Genomic DNA, 24,009 nt, shown 5'->3' on the forward strand with positions numbered 1-24,009 from the left:
CGGGCTGAGTCGAAGTTTTGAACTCGCTTTCTATAGTTGGCTCGACTCGTCTCGTCTCGTTAAAATACGGGGCGGGCACGGGGCGGGGCCGGCCGGCCCGCTTAACTCGTGTTTCAATTTGTTATTTTGAGTCTTATTTTATGTTTTTGGATTTATTTTGGTTGTTAGATATATTTTGAGACTTATATGCTTTTGGATTTATCTTGGTTGTTGAGTTTATTTATTTTGAGACATTTTATAATTTGGTTGATGGATTTATTTTATGATTTGTTTTATGTTGCGCATTTGCCTTATTTTGCTACTCCCTCCATTCCTTTTCTTTTGATGTTTTAGCTCTTGGCACAAGTTTTAAGGAGTAATTAAAGTATATAAATATTTATGTGTTTTTGACTAAAATGTCCTTATTTATCATTAAAATCACATGTGATAAACCAAAGGTCGCAACTACTTTAATAGTTTATGGTGTTTTCCAACAGGGGTAAACTTGAGAAAACAATAATAAATTCACTAAAACATCAAAAATTTTGGAATATAATTGAAACTCTAAAGCATCAAAAGAAAAGGAATGAAGGGAATATTAGTTATGATGTTGAATTCGACAATTTGATAATTATATTGTTTTTCACAAATTTACTTGCTACCTATTCTTTTATATTTTTTTACTATAAAAGCAACATAGTTTTTTTTGTAACAATTAAGTTGTAAATAAAAATAAAAAAAAAGTTTTTGGTTGGCGGGCCGTCCCGCCAACTCGCAAGCCCGCCACTAAACCGGGCGGGGTGAGATTTTGGACTCGGTCACAAAATTTGACTCGGCTCGTCTCGTCTCGTTTTTAGCGGGCATAGACGGGGCGGGCCTAAATGGGGCGGACCGGCCCGCTTTGCCATCCCTACCTTAAATGGACCCCATGTGACACATCACTTATTTATAATTTTTTAATAAAAGTACCTATTAAGGATTCAATGACTCCAATGACAATACACTAATAAGGACTCCAATGAAAAGTATTTACATATGTCCCACTATCTCTACATCATTAAACAAAAATAATTTACCTATTACTCCTTTTTACAAGTGGGACCAAGTAGTACACATTTTATTACTCTTTTATGCAAGTGGGACCAAGTAGCACACATTTTATTACTTTTTTAAACGTGAGACCCGTTAGTTACGCAGAAGAGAGAGAGTCCCTATATAGTTGTCCGCTCTTTAACAGTGACTCATTTTTTCTTCCTCCAATGGAGGGTCCTTAACAGGGAGTGGTCCTTGTTAAGTAAGGGCCCCCCATTGAAGATGCTCTAATACAAAGACGGAGAGTTTGATTCTTAAATATAATTTTTTTTAATCCATTAAAAAAAGTATATTTTTTTTTGAATTGTTTGGCACACTTTTCAGTATTCCTAAAAAAAATTGGAAGTAATATTTCTTTATTCAAAACAAAAAAAAACATTTCTTTATTCAAAAAAGTGTTAAAAATTTCTTTATTTATGATTTTTATTTTTTCCCCTAAAAAAATAAAATTTTATAAACCGGCAAGCCTTCAGCACCAAAATTCAAAACCACCGCCAAAAACTTCCGAAAACAAAATCAAAATTCAAACACGATACTCGATAAAAGCATCCACGTCATCGATCCGCGCACTCTTCAGTTCAACCAATCAGAGCCCACTAGCAATCCCTATATAAACGATTACACACCACTAACCCAAATCACAACTCAAACACTCTTCTCCTCTCTATACCTGTTAAACTCTCTTGTCTCTTTCGTTTTCGTTTCAGTTTTTCGATTTCGTTCAACAATGGCACCAAAGGGAGAGAAGAAGCCCGCCGAGAAGAAGCCCGCAGAGAAGGCACCAGCAGAGAAAACCAAAGCGGAGAAGAAGATCCCAAAGGAAGCATCCTCAACCGACAAGAAGAAGAAGAGAAACAAGAAGAGCGTTGAAACCTACAAGATCTACATCTTCAAGGTTCTCAAGCAGGTTCATCCTGACATTGGAATCTCAAGCAAGGCTATGGGGATCATGAACAGCTTCATCAATGATATCTTTGAGAAGCTTGCTCAGGAATCTTCCAGACTTGCTCGATACAACAAGAAGCCTACCATCACCTCTCGGGAGATTCAGACTGCTGTTCGTCTTGTTCTCCCTGGTGAACTCGCCAAGCATGCTGTCTCTGAGGGAACCAAGGCTGTTACCAAATTCACTAGCTCTTGAATGCGATACATTTCTCTAGTTTATATAATTAGGGTTTATGTAAAGTTTATTTTGGATCGCCTCTTATTGGTGTAGCAATGAATTACAAAATCTAATGAAATTTCATTTTGCCCTAATTTCTTTTCAATTTTTACTGCTTAATTTTTGTTTTTAATTTTATTTTGACTTTGTTTCAATTGCTTCAAACTGTTATCTGCAACACATAACTGTCTTGGCATTGTTTTTGAATTTTTCGATTTTCTCAACTTTATAAGATGCTAGCTTATATGTTGATGATAGTGTTTTACACAATTATACACATAAACTGTCATCTCAATGGCTTATTGTGTTTGACACAGCCAGATCTAATTCTCTTTGGTGCTTGTTATAAATTTCGTGTTGTGTTTTTAATGTCACTGTCAATGTAACAAGCTTTGCTTGTTTCTGTTGTTTTTTGCTGCATATATTACAAACCTATGGTTGCATCCTCTTGACCCCTCAAATGCAAACACATGCTAAATCACAGTGAAAATTGGGTTTGGTCATTTGAGGATTAGTGTTATAAGCATGCATGTAAGTTTTGTTGCTTTGTATTTTGGTGTATTGGCGTCATGATTAAGCGCTGTTTTCTTTTGTGATAGCCATAACACCCTGCTAGGTAGTAGGTACAATCATGTTGACTATCTTGTAATTATACTGGGCTTAATCTCTATGTGTCAAGGTTGGCCAAATTGCTAGAAGTTCTAAAATATGGGCTACTTTTTGATGGAATTCAAGAGTAAACTACACTAGTATTACTTTGTACAGTGTTGAAAAAAAAGTGGGCTAATGTTGATTCTTAGTTTCTTACCAAAGCATGCAGTGTGCACAATGTGATATTCCAAACAAGGGTTGTAAAGTTTGCCACACAAATTTGTTTTTTTATTTGTTAGAAACACAATCACATTTTACTGTTGCATACACTACATTCAACTAGGATCTGTTCTCTGATGAGAGAAGACTTGGAAGATTATGTTAGGACTACTAAAACTCTGCTAATGGTTTGCCAATTCCATATACTTTACTCGATATTTTTGCTTTTCAAAGTTTAGTTTTTAATTTTGAAGTTCATCAGGATTTTGAAAATAAGTTCAGGGCAGTAATACAGTACCTTTATTGTTGAAATCATATGGTCCTTTGCAAATTTGTGATGAAGAGGATAAGAAGTGTAGAAATTGTGTGGGTAGAGAATATGCACTTAGTGGCGTGGGATAAATTTTGCCATCCTAAGAGATTTGGTGGTTTCGGACTCCATTTGGCCAGGCCTCTGAATCAGGTATCGTTAGTGAAAGCTGGTTGGCACCTTTGTAGTCATTGTAATGATCTTTGGGTGAATACTATTCGAGCAAAATACATGTGTGGTTCTGATTTGATTCCCAAATTGCTCATTCGGGGTCTGATATCTGGCTTGGTATATGCAAGGATGCGGATATGGTTCAATCTAATATTGTGTGTATGGTTGGTAATGGAAAAAATGTGAGGTTTTGGCTTGTTCCTTGGGACCCAATTGCAATAAGCTTCTGCAGTTCTCTCACCAATTTTGGAGGCTGATCAACAAACCAAAGGTTTGTGACTTTGTTTAGCAAAAGGGTGGATGGAACATCACTACAGTGCAGAAGGTTCTGTTGGAACAAAATGTGTTTAACAATGAACCTTAAAGGGTTTTGATGATAACAAGGTATTAAAAATTGTAAATTGGACTAGCTAATATTTGTTCAAGTGTACAGGACCATAATTATAAAGTTACATCATCATTGGTTCTGAATGAGCAAATAAAGAGCTATGGAAACAACAAAAATTTGAAGCTTGGACGCTCCTGAAGGCAACTTGCTACTGAAGAGAAAAAGCGCTCCTGAAGTCAAGCTGCTCCTGAAGAAATAGCGCTCCTGAAGTAAGCTGCTCCTGAAGAATAGTGCTTCTGAAGACAAGAGGTCCAGAAGCCACATCATCAGAAGCTGCGTCATCAGAAGCTGCAGAAGTCATATCATCAGAAGCTGCATCATCAGAAGCTGCCTCATCAGAAGCCATTTCACCAGAAGCTGAATATCAACTGGATTTGCAAAGAATCAAGAATTGAAGAATTATCAATGCAAAAGCTGTCTATTGGATTCGAAAACACAAACAAAGGATTAGTGGAGTTTGCAACGGTCATTTCAAAGGTGTTTGAAGGCGTGTGTTTGCAATTTGGACGAAAGCGTTGACATTGTACTTTGTACGAATTGTACAACCACGTTCTCCACTACTCTGTTTTGTGTCCGCGCTACAGGACAAGAAAACAGCTCCAGAATACGGTTTCGCCTGCATAGATGTTCCTTTGGATAAGGAATGGATTTCAAATTTGTTCTTCATAGGACAACAGCCAAATCAGGCAAAAGATTATTGGTGAAAGATCAAGCTTCAACAACGACTCTTTGGTGTGCTGGCAATTTCACAACGTCTCTCTCACACCTCTATATAAAGGAGTGAAGACCTAGAGAATTGGTAATGCAAGAACGCTGAACGAAAGACTCACAAGATTTTCACAAGTACCAAACCTCTGCTGAAATTGTTCTGCATTCACTTAGAATTTCTGTGTCTCAAAGTCATATCTTAGAAATTCTTAAGTCCATTGAGTCTGTATCTGATTTGTATTGTGAGCACCTCTGATTGTATATCAAGTGTTCAACCTTAAACAATTTTCTGTGTAATTTTGTTTAGTTAGGAAGTCTCTTGCAGTTGTGCTTGAGCAGGAAGTCTCTTGATTGTGTTCTTGAGCAAAGGAAGTCTCTTGCTTGTGTGCTTGAGCATTGGAAGTCTCTTGCTTGTGTGCTTGAGCATTTGTAATCAGATATTACTCATAGTGAAATCTCCTTGGAAGTGCAAGGGGGACTGGACTACTTCCGGATTGTGGAAGGAACCAGTATAATTGCTTTGTGTCGTTCTTCTTCTCTCTCTCTCTGTTTTATTCCGCTGCATTTAGATTCTGATTATCACTTCAGAAGCTGTCTCGCTTAGCTTCTGATCAGTGTGTTCAGTTTTTAGGAGAAACGAAGAATTTTTCTAAAACACAATTCAACCCCCCTTCTTGTGTTTTTCTCACCTTCAATTGGTATCTAGAGCCTTGGTCTGTTGTGTAACACTTAACCGTGCAACAGTCAAAGATCTGAGAAAAACATGTCTACTCCTCCTCCTACTGGTTCTAGTGATACTAGCTATAAACATGTCTCACATGATTATAGTGATAGTAAGAAAACCAGTGTTGGAAAAGTTCCAAAGTTCAATGGAGATGCTGAAGAGTTCTCTTGGTGGAAGACCAACTTTTACAGTTACATCATGAGCCTGGATGAAGAATTATGGGATATTCTGGAAGATGGTGTTGGTGATTTAGTCCTTGATGAAGAAGGAGCTGCTGTGGATAGAAAGAAACATACTCCAGAACCGAGGAAACTCTACAAGAAGCATCATATTATCAGAGGAGCTCTTGTCACTGCCATACCCAAAGCAGAATACATGAAGATGAGTGACAAATCCACTGCTAAAGCTATGTTTGCTTCTCTCTGTTCAAATTATGAAGGGAGCAAGAAGGTCAAAGAAGCAAAGGCTCTCCTGCTTGTACATCAGTATGAGCTATTCAAGATGAAGGATGATGAAACCATTGAGGAGATGTACTCAAGGTTTCAAACCTTAGTTTCTGGGCTACAGATTCTAAAGAAGAGCTATGTTGCTTCTGATCATGTAAGCAAGATACTCAGAAGCTTACCTGCCAGATGGAGACCAAATGTGACTGCCATTGAGGAAGCTAAAGATTTAAACACTTTAAGTGTCGAAGATCTTGTTAGTTCTCTCAAAGTTCATGAGTTAAGTCTTAATGAACATGAGTCTACTAAGAAGAGTAAATCAATAGCTCTTCCATCCAAAGGCAAGTCATCAAAAGCTCTCAAAGTAGTTGAATCTGAAGAGGAAGAACAGTCAAGTTCAGATTCTGAACCAGATGCTGCTGAAATGGCCATGCTCTCAAACAGACTTCAATATCTGGCCAAGAAGAACAGAAAGTTTCTCTCCAGAAGGGGTAACTCCAGAAGCTCAAAGAAAGAAGATCAGAAGGGATGCTTCAACTGTAAGAAGCCTGGACACTTCATTGCTGAATGCCCTGATCTTCAAAAAGAAAAGTCAAAGGACAAGTCAAAGAGGTCTACATTCAAACCAAGCAAACTCAAGAAGCAGATCAAGCAGAGTTTAATGGCAACCTGGGATGATTTGGGTAGTGAATCTGGATCTGATAAAGAGGAAGCTGATGAAGATGCAAAGGTAGCTGTTGGGTTGGTAGCAACAGCAACTTCAGAAGCTGGATCAGATTCAGACTCAGAAGATGAAAATGAGGTATATTCCAAAATTCCCAGAAATGAACTTGTTGAGTCACTTAAAGAACTTCTTACACATTTTGAAGTAAGAACCAATGAGTTGAAGGATTTAAAAGAAAAATATGCTGATTTGGTACAACAGCAAAAATCAACTCTATTGGATCTGAAAGCTTCTGAACAAGGACTTAGGGGCTTTGACTTCATGTGTAAAACATATGAAGATCAGCTCAGGTTCTTATGTCAGAAGCTACAAGAAAAGTGTAATGAAAAACCTTTAAGTAACCATGAAATTGCTCTTGAAGATTTTATTATATCTGGCATTGACAGAAGCAGAGTGGCTTCTATGATTTATAGCATTTACAAGAACAATGGCAGAGGAATTGGTTTTCCAGAAGTGAAACTTGAGAAAACCAATCTAAAATCTTGTTGTGAATGCATCAAGGAAGGTCTGAAAACATTCTTTGTACCAGAAGGGGCTGAGTTGGAAACTGTTGTTCAATCAGAACCTGAAGCTTCTAGTTCTAAGGCTAAGGTTACTTCAAAGCCAAAGAACTCTAAGTCAAAGGCTATGATCAAATCTGATTCCAAGACCTCAAAGGTCAGGATCCTGAAAAGATCAGAACCTATTCCTCAGAGTCTGGTGAAACCAAAATCTGGGGTTCTGAAGTCTAAGTTTCAGAAGAAGACAGTTACTGCTTCTGAAGTACCAAAACCTAAGGTGATGGTTAATCAGAAGCAACCCAACTCACAGCACAAGGTACAAGAAGTGAAGAGTAAAGCCTTAAGTACTAACCTTCCAGGACCCATAGAACAATGGGTACCTAAATCTAAAAATGTCAATGATGCAGGTATGTCTAAGAGCAGTGCCAAAGCAAAGATCATGGTACCTAGACAGTGGTTGCTCAAGACACATGACAGGAGACAAGTCCATGTTCCTCAGCTTAACAATGAAAGAGGGAGGAAATGTGAAATTTGGAGGCAACCAGTCAGGCAAGATCATAGGTACAGGAACTATTGGTAACTCCTCTACCTCAATTAATAATGTATGGTTGGTAGATGGTCTTGAACATAACCTTTTGAGCATTAGTCAATTTTGTGATAATGGTTATGATGTGCTTTTTGAAAAACCCAACTGTACAGTAATCAACAAGGAAGACAAATCCATTGTGTTCAAAGGAAAGAGAGTTGACAATGTCTATAAAATCAATTTTTCTGAACTGGCTGATCAGAAGGTGATGTGCCTACTATCAGTGAATGATAAGAAATGGATGTGGCACAGAAGGTTGGGACATGCTAACTGGAGGTTAATCTCTAAGCTTAGTAAGTTACAACTTGTGAAAGGGTTACCAGACATTGACTATTATTCAGATGCACTCTGTGGTGCATGTCAGAGAGGGAAAATTGTGAAATCATCTTTTAAAACAAAAGATATTGTTTCAACCTCAAGACCTTTAGAATTACTCCATATTGATTTATTCGGACCAGTAAGTACTGCATCCTTATATGGAAGTAGATATGGATTAGTCATTGTTGATGATTACAGCAGATGGACTTGGGTGAAATTCATAAAGAGTAAAGATGTTGCGTGTGATGTATTCAGTAGCTTCTGCACTCAAATTCAATCTGAAAAAGAATCAAAATTTTTGAAAGTCAGAAGTGATCATGGTGGAGAATTTGAAAATGAGCCATTTGAAGCTTTTTGTGAAAAACATGGAATTTTCCATGAATTCTCTTCTCCTAGAACACCACAACAAAATGGGGTTGTAGAGAGAAAGAATAGAACTTTACAAGAAATGGCCAGAACCATGATTCATGAAAACAATTTACCAAAACATTTTTGGGCAGAAGCAGTGAATACAACATGCTATGTTCAAAACAGGATCTATATTAGACCTATTTTGGAGAAAACAGCATATGAACTCTTTAAAGGAAGAAAACCCAATATCTCTTACTTTCATCAATTTGGATGTACATGTTACATTCTGAACAACAAGCTCTACCTAAAGAAATTTGATGCCAAGGCCCAAAGAGGAATCTTTTTAGGTTACTCTGAAAGGTCAAAGGCATACAGGGTGTATAATTCAGAAACACTCTGTGTTGAAGAATCTATGCACGTTAAATTTGATGACAAAGAGCTTGAAGATAAAACTTCAAAGCAAGGTGAAAGTTTTGCAGAGATACAGGTTCCTAAAGCTACTCCAGAACCTGATCAGATAGCTGAGTCTGAAGATAGTCCAGAAGCTGAACCCACATCAGAAGCACAAGATGAAGCTGCTTCTGATGAAGCACAAGATGACTCACATCAAGAAGATCCTCCCAGAAACACATTCAAACACAAGTCTTCACATCCTGAAGAGCTAATCATTGGAAACAAAGATAGTCCAAGAAGAACAAGATCACATTTCAGACAAGAAGAGTCAATGATTGGACTAATCTCAATGATTGAACCTACAACAGTTGATGAAGCACTTTCAGATGATGGATGGATCCTAGCTATGCAAGAAGAGTTGAATCAATTTCAAAGAAATGATGTGTGGGATCTGGTACCCAAACCTCAGCACAAGAACATTATTGGAACAAAATGGGTATTCAGAAACAAGCTGAATGAGCAAGGTGAAGTAACAAGAAACAAAGCCAGACTTGTTGCACAAGGGTATAGTCAACAAGAAGGCATTGATTACATTGAAACGTTTGCTCCAGTTGCAAGATTGGAAGCAATCAGGTTACTTCTTTCCTATGCAGTTAATCATGGCATAATATTATATCAGATGGATGTCAAGAGTGCATTTCTCAATGGTGTCATAGAAGAAGAAGTGTATGTTAAGCAACCTCCTGGATTTGAGGATATTAAATATCCTGACCATGTTTTTAAATTGAAGAAATCACTATATGGCTTGAAACAAGCTCCCAGAGCTTGGTATGATAGACTAAGTAATTTCTTAATCAAAAATGATTTTAAGAGAGGACAGGTTGACACTACACTCTTCAGAAGGACCCTTGGGAAAGATATTCTTGTTGTGCAAATATATGTTGATGATATAATATTTGGTTCTACTAATGCATCTCTTTGCAAGGAATTTTCTGAGTTAATGCAGGATGAATTTGAAATGAGCATGATGGGAGAGCTGAAGTTCTTCCTTGGCATTCAAATCAATCAATGCAAAGATGGAGTCTATGTTCATCAATCAAAGTACACAAAGGAGCTTCTGAAGAAGTTCAAACTTGAAGATTGTAAAGTGATGAACACTCCAATGCATCATACGTGCAACCTGAGCAAAGAAGATGAAGGAACTAAAGTAGATCAGAAGCTGTATAGAGGTATGATTGGTTCTTTGTTATACCTCACTGCATCTAGGCCAGATATTTTATTCAGTGTATGCTTGTGTGCAAGATTCCAATCAGATCCTAGAGAATCTCATATGACTGCTGTCAAGAGAATCTTCAGGTATTTGAAAGGAACAACCAATCTTGGACTCCTTTATAGGAAATCCTTAGATTATAAGCTAATTGGATTCTGTGATGCTGATTATGCTGGTGATAGGATTGAAAGAAAGTCAACCAGTGACAATTGTCAATTTCTGGGTGATAATCTTATATCCTGGGCTAGCAAAAGACAAACAACTATTGCTATGTCTACAGCAGAAGCAGAATACATTTCAGCTGCAAGTTGTTGTACACAACTACTTTGGATGAAACATCAGTTGGAAGATTATCAGATAACTGCTAACAGTATTCCCATTTATTGTGATAATACTGCTGCTATTTGTTTGTCTAAAAATCCAATTTTGCATTCAAGAGCTAAGCACATTGAAATCAAACACCATTTTATCAGAGATTATGTTCAAAAAGGAATTTTAGATATACAATTCATTGATACTGAAAATCAATGGGCTGATATATTTACTAAGCCTTTAACTGTTGAAAGATTTGATTTTATAAAGAAAAATTTGAACATGCATTACGTGTCTGATTAGATGTTTGCTTGCTCCTGAATAGGATTTTAGGTTCTGAAGTTAGTTCAGAAGCAGTAGTCCATCAGAAGCTCTTTATTGAGGTTCTGAGGAAAACTCGCTTCTGATGACATCAGCATCTGAAGTCCAGAAGCTGGATTTATTGCTTCTGAATAGTTGAATTAGTGGAAACGTTGGGAGTTACTTTTTAAAAGTAACTTCTGGCCCACTAACTTGGTAGTTACTCTGTGAACTTCTTACGTGGCCTGTATGTGTTGGTGTATAACTAAAAAGGGCAATGATGATTTAAAAGCTTTGAAAGTACTTTTCACGCGCCCCCAATTTTGTCATTAATGTTATGTTTGTTTGTCTCTTTTGAATTGCAATCGTTTTACTTTTAACACTTTGTCAATTCACACACTACTCACTCACAACAAACACATTTGCTCTCAAACCTCTTGCGAAGTAAGCGCATTCTCTCAACCTTAGAACCCTAAAATCTTCATCTTCTTCAAATCTTCGTAAATCATCAAATGGCATCATCAAGCTCAAAAGTTTCAGAATCTACATCAAACAAGCAAAGCGTATCAGAATCTGGGTCCATCTACAAAGAGAAGACTATGGATATTCCATGGGAATCCTTAATAGTTCAAGTAGAGTCACCGGTGGATTTTGCTTCACTCAAGAAGTATGAAGTAAACATGGAAGGTTTGATAGAAACTCAGATGATGTCTGAGTATTTCAAGATGCTAAATGGGCCAACATATGTGAACTTGGTCAAGGACTTTTGGTTAAAAGCTGAAGTGTACAATGAAAAGCCTGCAAAAGTCGTAAGCAAACAAGCGGGGTCAAAGAAAGGGAAAATGGTCATGGATATGAATCCTACATCATTTGATAGCTTAGAAATAAGGTCTGAAGTGATGGGCATTCCTATAACCATCACTGAGGACGTTATAGCTAAAGCTTGTAGGATGCATGCAGAGGGAAGATTCCAAGAAATAGTCAGGAAGGAAGATGTCCTGCTAAAAGGTTACTACAACTCTCTTCTGGGTGGGAAGAAAGATGCCAAGCCTTCAGAGATGGAGATTCACAACAGAATGTTGGTGAAATTCAGTAATGATTGCTTCTTTCAAAGAGCAAGAGGGTCTGACCAACCCAACAACCAACAGAAGCTAGCAATTTATTTCATGACCAATCTTGAAAAGATAAACTTCCCCAGATATGTAATGGATCATCTCTGCTGGGCCATAAACGAAAGCACTACAAGAGGAAGAAAACAAGTACCCTATGGAAGATTGCTTTCTGAAATCTTTCATCAAGGAAGGGTGCTGGAGTTCTTAAAAAGGACAAGGAGTGCTTCTGATAAATGTTTCGAAGTTTCTACTGCTGAAAGGACTATCAGTAGCAAGAGCTTATGCTCTATGAAGTTCATCAAAGAAGCCCCTAAAGATGAAAAGTGGTTAGAGATGACAACTGCTGAAACTGAGATAATCAGGGACTTTCCTCCCATCTTTAAGGAAAGTGACTCTGATTTCCTAGTTCAATCAGTAGCTGAGTACGTCTTGGAGGAAGATGCAAGGTCTCAGGAGGAAGCTGCTCTTGCTAAAGGGAAAGGCAAGAAGGCCAAGGCAGTTGCTGTGTCAGAAGCTGCTGTTTCTGAGGCACCTGAAGGGAAAAGGGCCAGAACTAGTTCTGAATCAGAAGCTGCTCCTACTAAAGGAAAGAAGGCCAGAACTAGTACTGAGTCAGAAGCTGCTAAACCTGTTTTTATCAAGGAAAAAGGAAAGATGCAGAAGGTTGGTGCTGCTTCTATTCCACAGAAGAGGAGAAAAGGTAAGGCAGACTTGGTAATCACTCAAGAGCAGCTGGATGAAGCTCTTGAAGAAATAGAGAAAGAGGAGGCTGATCCCAAGCTGAAGAAGAAGAAGGCTCCCCTTCAACTTGTGAGTCCTATGGTTGAGATGACTCGAATAAGGAAAAGGATGGCAGATGAACGTGCTGCTGATCTTATATCAGAAAGAAAGGATCAAAAAGCTCAATACATTCATCAAAGAGATGAAAAGCTCAAGGCTTTGGGATTGGAGGACTGTGATAGGTTCTACAAAGATAAACTGGCTGAAGTAAGAGCCATTGCTGGTAAACCTACTGAAGACAATGAGGAAGACGATATGATGCTCGTCTTTGAAAATGCTCCAGAAGAGGGAACTTCAGAAGCAGTTTCTCAATCTGCTGATCCACAGAAGATCACTTCTGAAGCTGACCCTGCAGATCAGGTAATCCAGATTCCAGTCACCTCTATCCCCACTTCACCCTCTTCACCATCAGCACCTGAACAAATAGAAGACACTTCTGTCTTAGACAATCTTGCTCTCCACTACTCAGGTGAATTACCCATAGACAAAACTTCAGAAAAGGCCTCTGAAACAACTCCAGAAGCAGCTGCTTCTGAAAATGTTGTTTCAGAAAACCCCCATCAACAAACACCTGAACCACAAAAACCCACTACACCCCCACAATCACCAACAGCTACCATTGACCCCCAACTCAACACTCAAACATCAACTTCACCACAACAACCACCAACTGAAATTGAACACTCCCCACAACCAACTCCCATGGATGTTGACATCTCTCTAGTCAATGTTCAAGCCTCAACCACTACCACTCACATTGCCTCTGACCAGCCTTCATCTTCAAACACTCAAACACACTTTACCATTCCAATTCCTAACCCTTTTCAAGATTTGGAAATCAGTGATTCTGATCTTGAAATCCTTGAACAACCACCCACAAACATCCTGGAATCTGGATATATTACTTCTGAGCTTCTGACAATCCTTAGTCAATTGCTTAATCTTGTGGATCAACGAAGGACAATTGATCTCACAAGTGCATATGAAGACTCCTGGGCATCACTTCAGAACCAGGCAACTGAGCTAATTGAAAGCTTAAGGGCTAAGTGCATCAGAAGCAAGGAAGCTTCTGTCAGGAAGTTAATGGAGCATCTGAATCAGAGTCTCAGAGTAAGAAGTTCTACACTGCTCCTGGCAAACCAGCCTTTCTTCTCAGAAACGGACTACTTGACCAGAGAAGCCAGGTTGTGTAAGCTTCTGAAGAAACAGATGGCACAGCAGCAGCAAGAAGCCAGAGAAAGGGAACAAGCTCTTCTCCAGAGGCAACAACAGCTTGAAGAAATGTTGCAGAAGAAAATTGAAGAAATGGAGGAGATGAAGAAACAACAACAAACCAACCCTTAGTTGCACACCTTAGTGTTATCTTTTGTTTGTTGTTTGTTTTATATTCTTAGTCCTTGTTTCTGAAACCATCTTGTTCTACTTTTCTATGCTTTTGAATGCTTACTGCTTCTGACTGTTTAGCTGCTTCTGACAATTGATATACATGTTCATATATTTTGCTCTGACTTATTTAGTTCACTTTCTTTTATACTCTCTCCTGTTTGAGTTTTTCTCATATCTTTTTGTCTTTTATGCTTAAATTTATTTTAATTTTTTTTGATAATGACAAAAGGGGGAGTATATGTGACAAGTATTTAAAGGCTCTGAGCCCCATTAATGGCATTTGAAATTTTTGAAAACCTTCTATCATTTTTTTTACCTTATTGGTATAAGCTATGAACGAACGAAGGAGTATCAAAATTCAAGTAAAATTAATTGAACCATTCTTCTTATCTAAGTTAATTCTTTCAATGATTCAATTTTGTTTTTAAGCTCTGATAATATTATTGCGCGAAAAATGAATTTAATTAACCTGGATAGAACTTAGGGGGAGCTTACAAACCTCATCTTAAAGACTATCAGACTCAGGGGGAGTTTGAGCTTACAAACCTCAGATTCTGAGCTTACAAACCTCAGAACCCCAAAGTCAACTTGTTAATTAGATTAACAACAATTGATCAATTTTAAATACTTTTGTTTGTCATCATCAAAAAGGGGGAGATTGTTGGAACAAAATGTGTTTAACAATGAACCTTAAAGGGTTTTGATGATAACAAGGTATTAAAAATTGTAAATTGGACTAGCTAATATTTGTTCAAGTGTACAGGACCATAATTATAAAGTTACATCATCATTGGTTCTGAATGAGCAAATAAAGAGCTATGGAAACAACAAAAATTTGAAGCTTGGACGCTCCTGAAGGCAACTTGCTACTGAAGAGAAAAAGCGCTCCTGAAGTCAAGCTGCTCCTGAAGAAATAGCGCTCCTGAAGTAAGCTGCTCCTGAAGAATAGTGCTTCTGAAGACAAGAGGTCCAGAAGCCACATCATCAGAAGCTGCGTCATCAGAAGCTGCAGAAGTCATATCATCAGAAGCTGCATCATCAGAAGCTGCCTCATCAGAAGCCATTTCACCAGAAGCTGAATATCAACTGGATTTGCAAAGAATCAAGAATTGAAGAATTATCAATGCAAAAGCTGTCTATTGGATTCGAAAACACAAACAAAGGATTAGTGGAGTTTGCAACGGTCATTTCAAAGGTGTTTGAAGGCGTGTGTTTGCAATTTGGACGAAAGCGTTGACATTGTACTTTGTACGAATTGTACAACCACGTTCTCCACTACTCTGTTTTGTGTCCGCGCTACAGGACAAGAAAACAGCTCCAGAATACGGTTTCGCCTGCATAGATGTTCCTTTGGATAAGGAATGGATTTCAAATTTGTTCTTCATAGGACAACAGCCAAATCAGGCAAAAGATTATTGGTGAAAGATCAAGCTTCAACAACGACTCTTTGGTGTGCTGGCAATTTCACAACGTCTCTCTCACACCTCTATATAAAGGAGTGAAGACCTAGAGAATTGGTAATGCAAGAACGCTGAACGAAAGACTCACAAGATTTTCACAAGTACCAAACCTCTGCTGAAATTGTTCTGCATTCACTTAGAATTTCTGTGTCTCAAAGTCATATCTTAGAAATTCTTAAATCCATTGAGTCTGTATCTGATTTGTATTGTGAGCACCTCTGATTGTATATCAAGTGTTCAACCTTAAACAATTTTCTGTGTAATTTTGTTTAGTTAGGAAGTCTCTTGCAGTTGTGCTTGAGCAGGAAGTCTCTTGATTGTGTTCTTGAGCAAAGGAAGTCTCTTGCTTGTGTGCTTGAGCATTGGAAGTCTCTTGCTTGTGTGCTTGAGCATTTGTAATCAGATATTACTCATAGTGAAATCTCCTTGGAAGTGCAAGGGGGACTGGACTACTTCCGGATTGTGGAAGGAACCAGTATAATTGCTTTGTGTCGTTCTTCTTCTCTCTCTCTCTGTTTTATTCCGCTGCATTTAGATTCTGATTATCACTTCAGAAGCTGTCTCGCTTAGCTTCTGATCAGTGTGTTCAGTTTTTAGGAGAAACGAAGAATTTTTCTAAAACACAATTCAACCCCCCTTCTTGTGTTTTTCTCACCTTCAGGTTCTACCTGTGACTATCAGATCCTTTGTATCGTCATATCATGATAACATTGATGACTCTCTTGCTAGGAAGTTAAATAATGATGGTGATTTTGATAACAGATCAGTCTATCCCTTATTGAAAGATCTGGAAATTCAGCATCAGCAGTGCATTTTCCCTTGTTGTGGTTGTGGAAAGGTCCTGAGTGACTAATGTGTTTCCTTTGGAAACTTGCACGTGAAGCTAAATGAAATGCGTGTGAAGAAAATTATGGCCTCCGATGATCACTGCTCGGTCTGCCAAATTGATACAGAACCGCTGCTGCATGTTTTCCGCGACTGCTCTAAAGCTGCTGCAATTTAGACTGCTATAGCAGAAAATCCGGCGAGTAAATTTTACAAATTGAAATGGCAAGAATGGTTGTCACAGAATCTGCGGAATGAGGAACATTAGAGTGTTACATTTGTGGTTAGCTTGGATTGCATTGGAAAACTCTAAATGACGTGATATTCAATAATGCCTCGGTTAGTGCGTTGGATGTTCTTTACTAGGTAAGGAATCAAGTGGATGAAACTAGAAACTGTCAAAGGCTGCTGGATTTCCAGGTTCAGAAGAGCTAATTCGGGAAACTCTAGTCCTATTCGATGGAATTATCCTACGGAGGATTGAATGAAAGTTAATTGTGATGGTGCAGTTGCCGGTCAAGGGCATATCAGTGCTTGTGGCGGTGCAATTTGTAACTGTGAGAGGGAGTTTCTGTTGGGATTTGTTGAGAATATTGTAACATGCACAATTACATCAGCTGAGTTGTGGGCAATCAGATGAGGTTTGAATTTAGCTATCTCAAGAGGGTACCAATTAATCGCGATTGAATCCGATTCTTTAGTGGCTGTTAATCTCTTGAGAAATGGTTTTTCTATTAATCATCCTTGCTATGGCCTTATGAAAGACATTCATCATTTGACAACTAAAGTAAGTTTTTCTCATACTCACAGGGAGGTGAATCAGTCGCTGACACATTTGCAAAGCATGGTCTATCTCAAATTGGATTGTTGCGGATTTTTGAGTTCCTGCATGATTTTATTTCTTTTGCTCTTTTAGCAGACAATTCGAGGATTATTTCCCCTAGAGGCTTTTAATCTTGTTTTGCTTTCTGTTGTTTGTTGGGGTTTTAACCCCATTTTGTCACACAAAAAAATGGTGCGCATCCCATGGTAACTTTAAGTAACAGTGTTAGGATAACACATGCTACATTGTTTAATATATGCCCGTTAAATTATTATGTCGTGTCGAACTGTCTACGAGGAAGGAAGTTTCAAAATATTATCTGCAGTCTATGAATTATTGAATCAAACCTATGATAGGTAGTATTAAATTATTTAACATGTCAAAAGACAATTATTAAGGGTAGGGATATTTCTAACAACACTTGAATATCTATTTTAAGAATTTAAATTTGCTTGTACTAGAAGTATTTGGACATCAAATTATTGAACTGTGTATTGTGGTTACATGTTAAAGTCATCTGTGAGGACAAATTATCCATTAGTATATTAGTTCTTACCCCTTGATATCACTCAAGTTCTTTATGGAAACATTTAAAGATTACATCACATGCCATTCAGCAGAGTATAATGAAAATTGCTAATGCTGTTGAATTAAGATACAATTACAAGGAACAATCAAACTAACTTTGCCTTTCTTTTTTACAATCAATCAAATGTGAGAATGTTAAACTTTATTTTGTTAAGTTCACAAACAAAGCAATCTGAATAACATTTAAATACAAGCCATTGGAAATTGAATAAGCCAAGCTAGTAAACGCAACACACACTGCCAGAGATTATTGTTTCAGTGACACAGACTCTATGGTCTTGCATAGCTCCTCCAGTTTCTTCATCCTTATTCTTTCACTCTCAGCCAGCATCTATTAATAAAATAAAAAATTGCAACCATGGAAAGAGATAAAATATTGTTACCATGGTAATTGGAAACGAAGTCATAAGTCATAACACAAGTGTTGAGTACTATACCTCAGTTAATGTCGCTACCAAATGATTCTTCTCTTTGTTCTTTTCATTGAAAGCTTCCAAGGCTTCTTTGTACTCTTTCTCCTATTAAGTAAATTTTAAAGGTTAGTTTTCACTCTTAATGTATTGCTTAGTCATATATGAACAAAGTAATTCCAAATTTACAAGACAAATCAAGGCAGAATACTAGAAGCTTGATACTGATCGTATTAATATTATTCAACAGAAAATAATATGGCTGTCGTACCTTTTTCTGGTAGTTCTGTCCAAGTTGCTTTACGTCTTTGTTAGCCAAGTCAATTTTCTTACGCACCATTGCGACTTCCTTCCTCATAGGATCTTCCATCACTTCAAGCTCCTAGATTATTATATGACAAAATGAATATGACATTAGTAGTTAGCATAACCAGTAGAATTTAATTTCAATAACTGAAGCTTTCTATTGTCAACAACATGGGAATAATAAGTAATATGTCTTAGTTTAAGACATTTTGTTCAAGAAATGATGGTCAGCAAACTAGATTGGATGATATTTTAAGTTCGGTAAATCAGACTTAAACTCAAATCTGGACTGGAATGTTTGATCTTTATCGAGCAATCAAATTTGTTGACCGCGTGACTGCATGGATTTCCTAAGAGAGATGGTCACTTATGTTTATTTTCTAAACACGGAACTTACTTCCCAAATGTGAGCCAAACGCCTTGTCTCTTCTTCAGCACGTCCAAGTTGAAGTTCAACTCTCTCTTTCACCTCCATCTTTTTCCTCTCAATCTCTTCTTCCTTAGCTTGTAATGTAGAAATGGCCAATTTTGAAACATCCTCATCTTCACACTCTTCTGTTGAAAACCTCCCACTGCTTCCAATACTCCCAAGATTCTTCATTTTCTGCATTTTGCCTCTCTTGCTGCAAATTAGACACATGAGTTTTCTCAAAGACTTACTCCTGCTGTTATCTTATGCCTATGTGAGTTAGCAGAAGCTTGTTTTGCTTTCACTTCAATATTCTATCTGTCCATCTCAACAACTTGTTTTCTTTTAAGACTTTTAAAAGCAGTAAGAGACACTAAAAAGCTCTTTGCCACTTGCCTTTATTATGAGAATCTGAAATAGAAATATTGCATGTATTTGGCTGACATTATACTATATATCTGGAATTAATCTGTTATTGAATCCACAATTAACACCTGCTTTGTGATGAGGTTTTATATTGGTGGCCACTAGTAGATACTTTAAAACCATTGCTTTTCTCAAAAAGGCAGTTACAATCTTATATTCAAAGTGAGATAATAGGTACCAACTTAGATTCCTTCAAGCTAAAGATATGTATTTAAGGATTTGCTACAGGCCTGCAGCCATGGTAGGATCAAAATAGTTTTTAATCACTACTTAAGTTTCTTTGATCAACATTTTAGACAAGAAAATATAATAACCTTTTCATAGTTAGACCAAATTCTGCCATTTAAATAGTTTTTTTATCTATTCAATTGAATTTCAAAGTATTTTTATTTAGATATTTATATTTTATACATGTGGCCAAGCAAGAGATACTTGCTTACAAACCATCAAATGAATATTGAAATACTTACATTTTTATATAGATAACCGTTATTTTTAAAACCAACATGTATATAATGTAACGGAAGAGGTTAGACTCTCACAATGTGACGAACAAAAGTTTGAATACCAATTGAGATAGATGTCCATATTTAGTGTCTGTCACATCTTGAATATGATAAACTCATCAAGTGGAGTAGCCTATGAGAAACCAAAATGAAAAAAATGGATTGGATACAAAAAGTTTACGCCATTAACTAAAGGACAAAATACAAGTGTTTAAGTTATAATAATAATGAAACGTTTGCGCTGTTACCATTTTTCATCAAATTATAATTTTTAATTAGTTTTTATTAAAAACAAAATATCACAAATAAAAAACCGCAGGGTTCTCCATCTTCATCATTCTTCATACATCAACTCCAAAAATTGAAGAAAACATGCATCACGGTTTCTTCAAACCATACCCTTCTTGTCTAATTACACTCCATAAAGAGGTGATTAATGGTCTCCTCATTTTGTTGATCACAGACACTACAGGGGACAGTTTCACACCTTTGTTAAAAAGAGCAGCTTTAATCGAAAGTCTCTCATGCATAATGCACCACATATAGTGAACGTGACACAGGATGGATGGTCTCGATGTTCCATAGTTTGGACCAAACCGTCCTATCATTTAATCATGTAATTGAGTTCAAAAGGTTGATGAGCTTTAACAAATATAAATCATTATATAGAACACAATTTTTTTATAATGTACAAATCTATACACGTTAAGAAATTCAAAATAATAAGATTATATTAAGATTTGTGCATATTTTTTTTTGAAAAATGCAGTTTGTGCTTATTTTTTTAATAAAAAATTATTACTTTTAATTTGTTGTAAATATATTATAATGGATGTCCACTATACTATGTATGCAAAGTTGAAAATATGCATGGTGCCATAAATGGTAGTGGGTGAGGCAATGGATTATCACCCTTATAAATAGAAGGCTTCAGTGAAGAGAAAAATACAGAGATGATCAAAGCAATAATATACAACTTCTCTCACTTTTCTCTCTTTGTTCTTCATTAATCTATATTTTATAACACGTTATCAGCACGATTGTTTCTACCGGAAGTTTTACAGTACTGCTAAGTATGTTACCTATACTCATCACTTTAATATTATTGCTTAATATTGCTATGTATATCATTTATCTTTATCATCTCAATATTATTATTATCTGCCCCGGTTATAGAAAACTGGCAATCTGTCAAGTGATTTATAACTAGAGTGACTATTATTATTATTATTATTTTACCCCATATATACTATTTTATCACGAAAGATAATTTCGAGTAGTGATACTAACTTTTATATTTAATGGAGGTCTAAAACCCCATATATACTATATTATCACGAAAGATAATTTCGAGTAGTGATACTAACTTTTATATTTAATGGAGGTCTAAAACCCCATATATACTATATTATCACGAAAGATAATTTCGAGTAGTGATACTAACCAAAGCTATACGATCCCTTCACACCAAAGTCATCTAACCAAAGTGTGAAACTTGTAAGTGAATACAAGAATTTCTATAAGTTCTGTAATCTTTGACAAACTATAACATGCTTACTATTTGAAAGAAAAATGCAACCTGTAATAAATGCATTTGAAAAATGGTATTGTAAAACTCATGTGTTATTTTTTTTCCCGCGTGTAGTTCTTTGTACCATTTGAAAAAACAAAATCATGTCTTAACTTAGATGATATTTAACACTTAAAATATTTTTCTCATTATTCAACGGTTATGAACAGTGAAATCAACGGTCATGAACAGTGATGTTAACGTTCATGAACAGTGATTTCAACGGTCATGAACAGTAAATTCAACGGTCATGAACAATTTTTTAACGGCTATGTACAGTGGATTTAACGGTAACAATAACGGTCATTTTTATAAAATTCACTCTATAAATACCTCACATTCATTCATATTTTTTACATCTCAAAATATTTACCCATACTTACAAAATGGCTAAAATCCTTTTCCTATGCATCACTCTATTTGTGGTTATTGTATTCTTCTTCTTTTTCACTCATATTGAAGAATTAGGAGAAGATTTTGTACTATTAGCTATAATTTTCGTTTTACCATTATTAGTCTTTGCTTGTATTATTACTTTTTATTTTCGTGGAGGCTTAGATTAAAATATTATATTGTCATTAATCGTTGCTATTAAATAAAATGGTATTTTTATTTTTGTCATAGTATATATATATATATATATATATATATATATATATATATATATATATATATTTATGTATGTATGTATTGAATGATGATTATGCTCTTCTGTATTATAGATTGAATCATGTCGAACCTTGCAAAACTTGATTTTGAGGCTCTTAATATTTCTGGAAAAAATTATCTGGCTTGGGCCCTTGATGCCAAAATTCATTTAAATGCCGAAGGGCATGGAGATACTATTAAAGAAGGAAAAGTAACAACTGATCAACAAAAGGCTAAGGCCATGATATTCCTTCGTCACCACCTTCATCAGGATCTAAAAAATGAATACCTTACCATAGAAGATCCAAAAGTTCTTTGGGACAATTTAAAAGAAAGGTTTGACCATCAAAAAACTGTCATCCTTCCTAATGCTCGTAACGAATGGATGCATTTGCGTTTACAGGACTTTAAATCTGTAATCGAATATAACTCGGCTGTATTTAAAATCACTTCTCTATTGACATTGTGTGGAGAAAAAGTGACTGATGCGGAGATGTTAGAAAAAACATTCTCCACTTTTCATGCATCTAATGTGATCCTGCAACAACAATACCGCGAAAAAGGTTTTAAAAGGTATTCTGACTTGATATCGTGCCTGCTTGTGGCAGAACAAAATAACGAGCTTTTAATGAAAAATCACGCGGCCCGTCCCACTGGTAGTGCTCCATTCCCAGAAGTGAATGTAGCAACGCATGATCACCATGGACAAACTCGTGGTCGTGGTCGTGGTCGTGGCCGTGGACGTGGTCATAGTCGTGGACGGGGACGTGGTCATGGTTTTAATCGTAATCACAATGGAGATTACAAAAACACATTTTCTCACCAGAAGATGAAAAATGTTGGAAGGAATGAGATTGGTCAAAGCAGCAAAAGTAATGAGAATATTTGCTACCGTTGTGGAGGTAAAGGTCATTGGAGTCGTACCTGTCGTACGCCAAAACATCTTGTTGATCTTTACCAACAATCACTTAAGAATAAAGATAAAAAGGCTGAAACTCATTTTGCATGTGAAAATGATGAAGATGATTATGGTAATATCGATATTACCCACTTAGACGCTGCTGATTTCTTTGTTGATCCTGATGAAAAGATTAATCATCTAACTAGAGATGAAAATATCCAGGAATAGAACCCCACCAATAAAATGTTTAAGAGTACCTTTTATTTTCCTATAATAAAAGGATTTTATGTTATGTTTTTATCTGATGATAATAAAAGTTTTACAGTTTTATGTTGTATTTATTTGTTTTATGTTATGTTTTTATCTAATGATAATAAATGTTTTATAGTAATTCTTATATTCGTACTTATCTCTTATTTGTTCATTTTTAAATAGAATGAGTATTAACATTAACCCCAATAATGGAGATATGTGTCTCGCTGATAGTGGAACAACTCATACAATTTTCAAGGATAAAAAATATTTCTCTTCTTTTCTAAAGCAACAAACCGGTGTTAGTACTATATCTGGAAGTTCAAAAATAATTGAAGGCTCCGGAAAAGCTAATGTAATATTGTGTGGAGGAACGAATTTAAACATTGAGAATGCATTATATTCTCCCAAGTCTCATAGGAATTTATTAAGTTTCAAGGATATTCGTCTAAATGGATATCATATTGAAACAAGAAATGAAGGAAATATTGAATATCTTTATATAACGAGACATAATTTGGATAAAATAAGTGTAGTGGAAAAGTTACCTGCCTTTTCATCTGGTTTATACTACACTTATATAAGTGCAATTGAAGCACATGTGATTGTAAACCAGAAGTTTACAAATCATAATAAATTTATTGTTTGGCATGACCGGTTGGGCCATCCCGGATCTATAATGATGCGAAAAATAATTAATAATTCTTGTGGTCATCAATTGAAGAGCCAGGAGAATCTTCAATTTGATAAGTTATCATGTACCTCTTGTTCACAAGGGAAGTTAATAATCAGGCCATCACCAACAAAAATTGGAAGTGAATCTCTAAATTTTTTAGAGCGAATACATGGTGATATTTGTGGGCCAATACACCCACCATGTGGACCATTTAGATATTTTATGGTTTTAATTGATGCATCAACTAGATGGTCACATGTTTGTTTGTTGTCAACTCGCAATCAGGCATTTGCGAGGTTGCTAGCTCAACTGATTCGAATAAGAGCTCATTTCCCTGATTATCCTGTCAAGAAAATACGGCTTGATAATGCCGCTGAGTTCTCATCTCAA

General features: G+C 36.4%; 3 protein-coding genes across 3 annotated transcripts; 2 read left to right on the plus strand and 1 right to left on the minus strand.

The window, feature by feature from the left end:
* The first annotated feature begins 1,711 nt into the window (after positions 1-1,711).
* On the plus strand, positions 1,712-2,328 carry LOC146957893 (histone H2B-like). The gene has a single exon (XM_085739573.1). The coding sequence runs from the start codon at positions 1,799-1,801 to the stop codon at positions 2,210-2,212; it is 414 nt and encodes a 137-aa protein (XP_085595699.1). The 5' UTR covers positions 1,712-1,798; the 3' UTR covers positions 2,213-2,328.
* A 15,223-nt stretch (positions 2,329-17,551) lies between these two features.
* Positions 17,552-18,969, minus strand: LOC146957894 (uncharacterized). The gene is made up of 4 exons (XM_085739574.1): positions 18,629-18,969; positions 18,197-18,307; positions 17,953-18,033; positions 17,552-17,846 (listed from the first exon to the last, which is right to left on the minus strand). The coding sequence occupies exons 1-4, from the start codon at positions 18,869-18,871 to the stop codon at positions 17,763-17,765; spliced, it is 519 nt and encodes a 172-aa protein (XP_085595700.1). The 5' UTR covers positions 18,872-18,969; the 3' UTR covers positions 17,552-17,762.
* A 2,903-nt stretch (positions 18,970-21,872) lies between these two features.
* Positions 21,873-22,919, plus strand: LOC146957895 (uncharacterized). Its single transcript, XM_085751287.1, has one exon. It carries the CDS (start codon positions 21,873-21,875, stop codon positions 22,917-22,919), a length of 1,047 nt encoding a protein of 348 aa, XP_085607413.1.
* The last annotated feature ends 1,090 nt before the right edge of the window (positions 22,920-24,009 follow it).

This window comes from Medicago sativa, chromosome 1 (assembly GCF_051527215.1).
Source record: "Medicago sativa cultivar Bolivia chromosome 1, Bolivia_mono, whole genome shotgun sequence".
Lineage (NCBI taxonomy): Eukaryota > Viridiplantae > Streptophyta > Magnoliopsida > Fabales > Fabaceae > Medicago > Medicago sativa.

Coding starts and splice junctions, on each gene's coding strand:
- LOC146957893 (XM_085739573.1), top strand. CDS start 1,799: ATGGCACCAAAGGGAGAGAAGAAGCCCGCCGAGAAGAAGCCCGCAGAG.
- LOC146957894 (XM_085739574.1), bottom strand. CDS start 18,871: ATGTGTCTAATTTGCAGCAAGAGAGGCAAAATGCAGAAAATGAAGAAT. Junction 18,034..18,196: donor GACAGAACTACCAGAAAAAG/GTACGACAGCCA, acceptor TTTACTTAATAG/GAGAAAGAGTACAAAGAAGC. Junction 17,847..17,952: donor TGGTAGCGACATTAACTGAG/GTATAGTACTCA, acceptor TTTTATTAATAG/ATGCTGGCTGAGAGTGAAAG.
- LOC146957895 (XM_085751287.1), top strand. CDS start 21,873: ATGTCGAACCTTGCAAAACTTGATTTTGAGGCTCTTAATATTTCTGGA.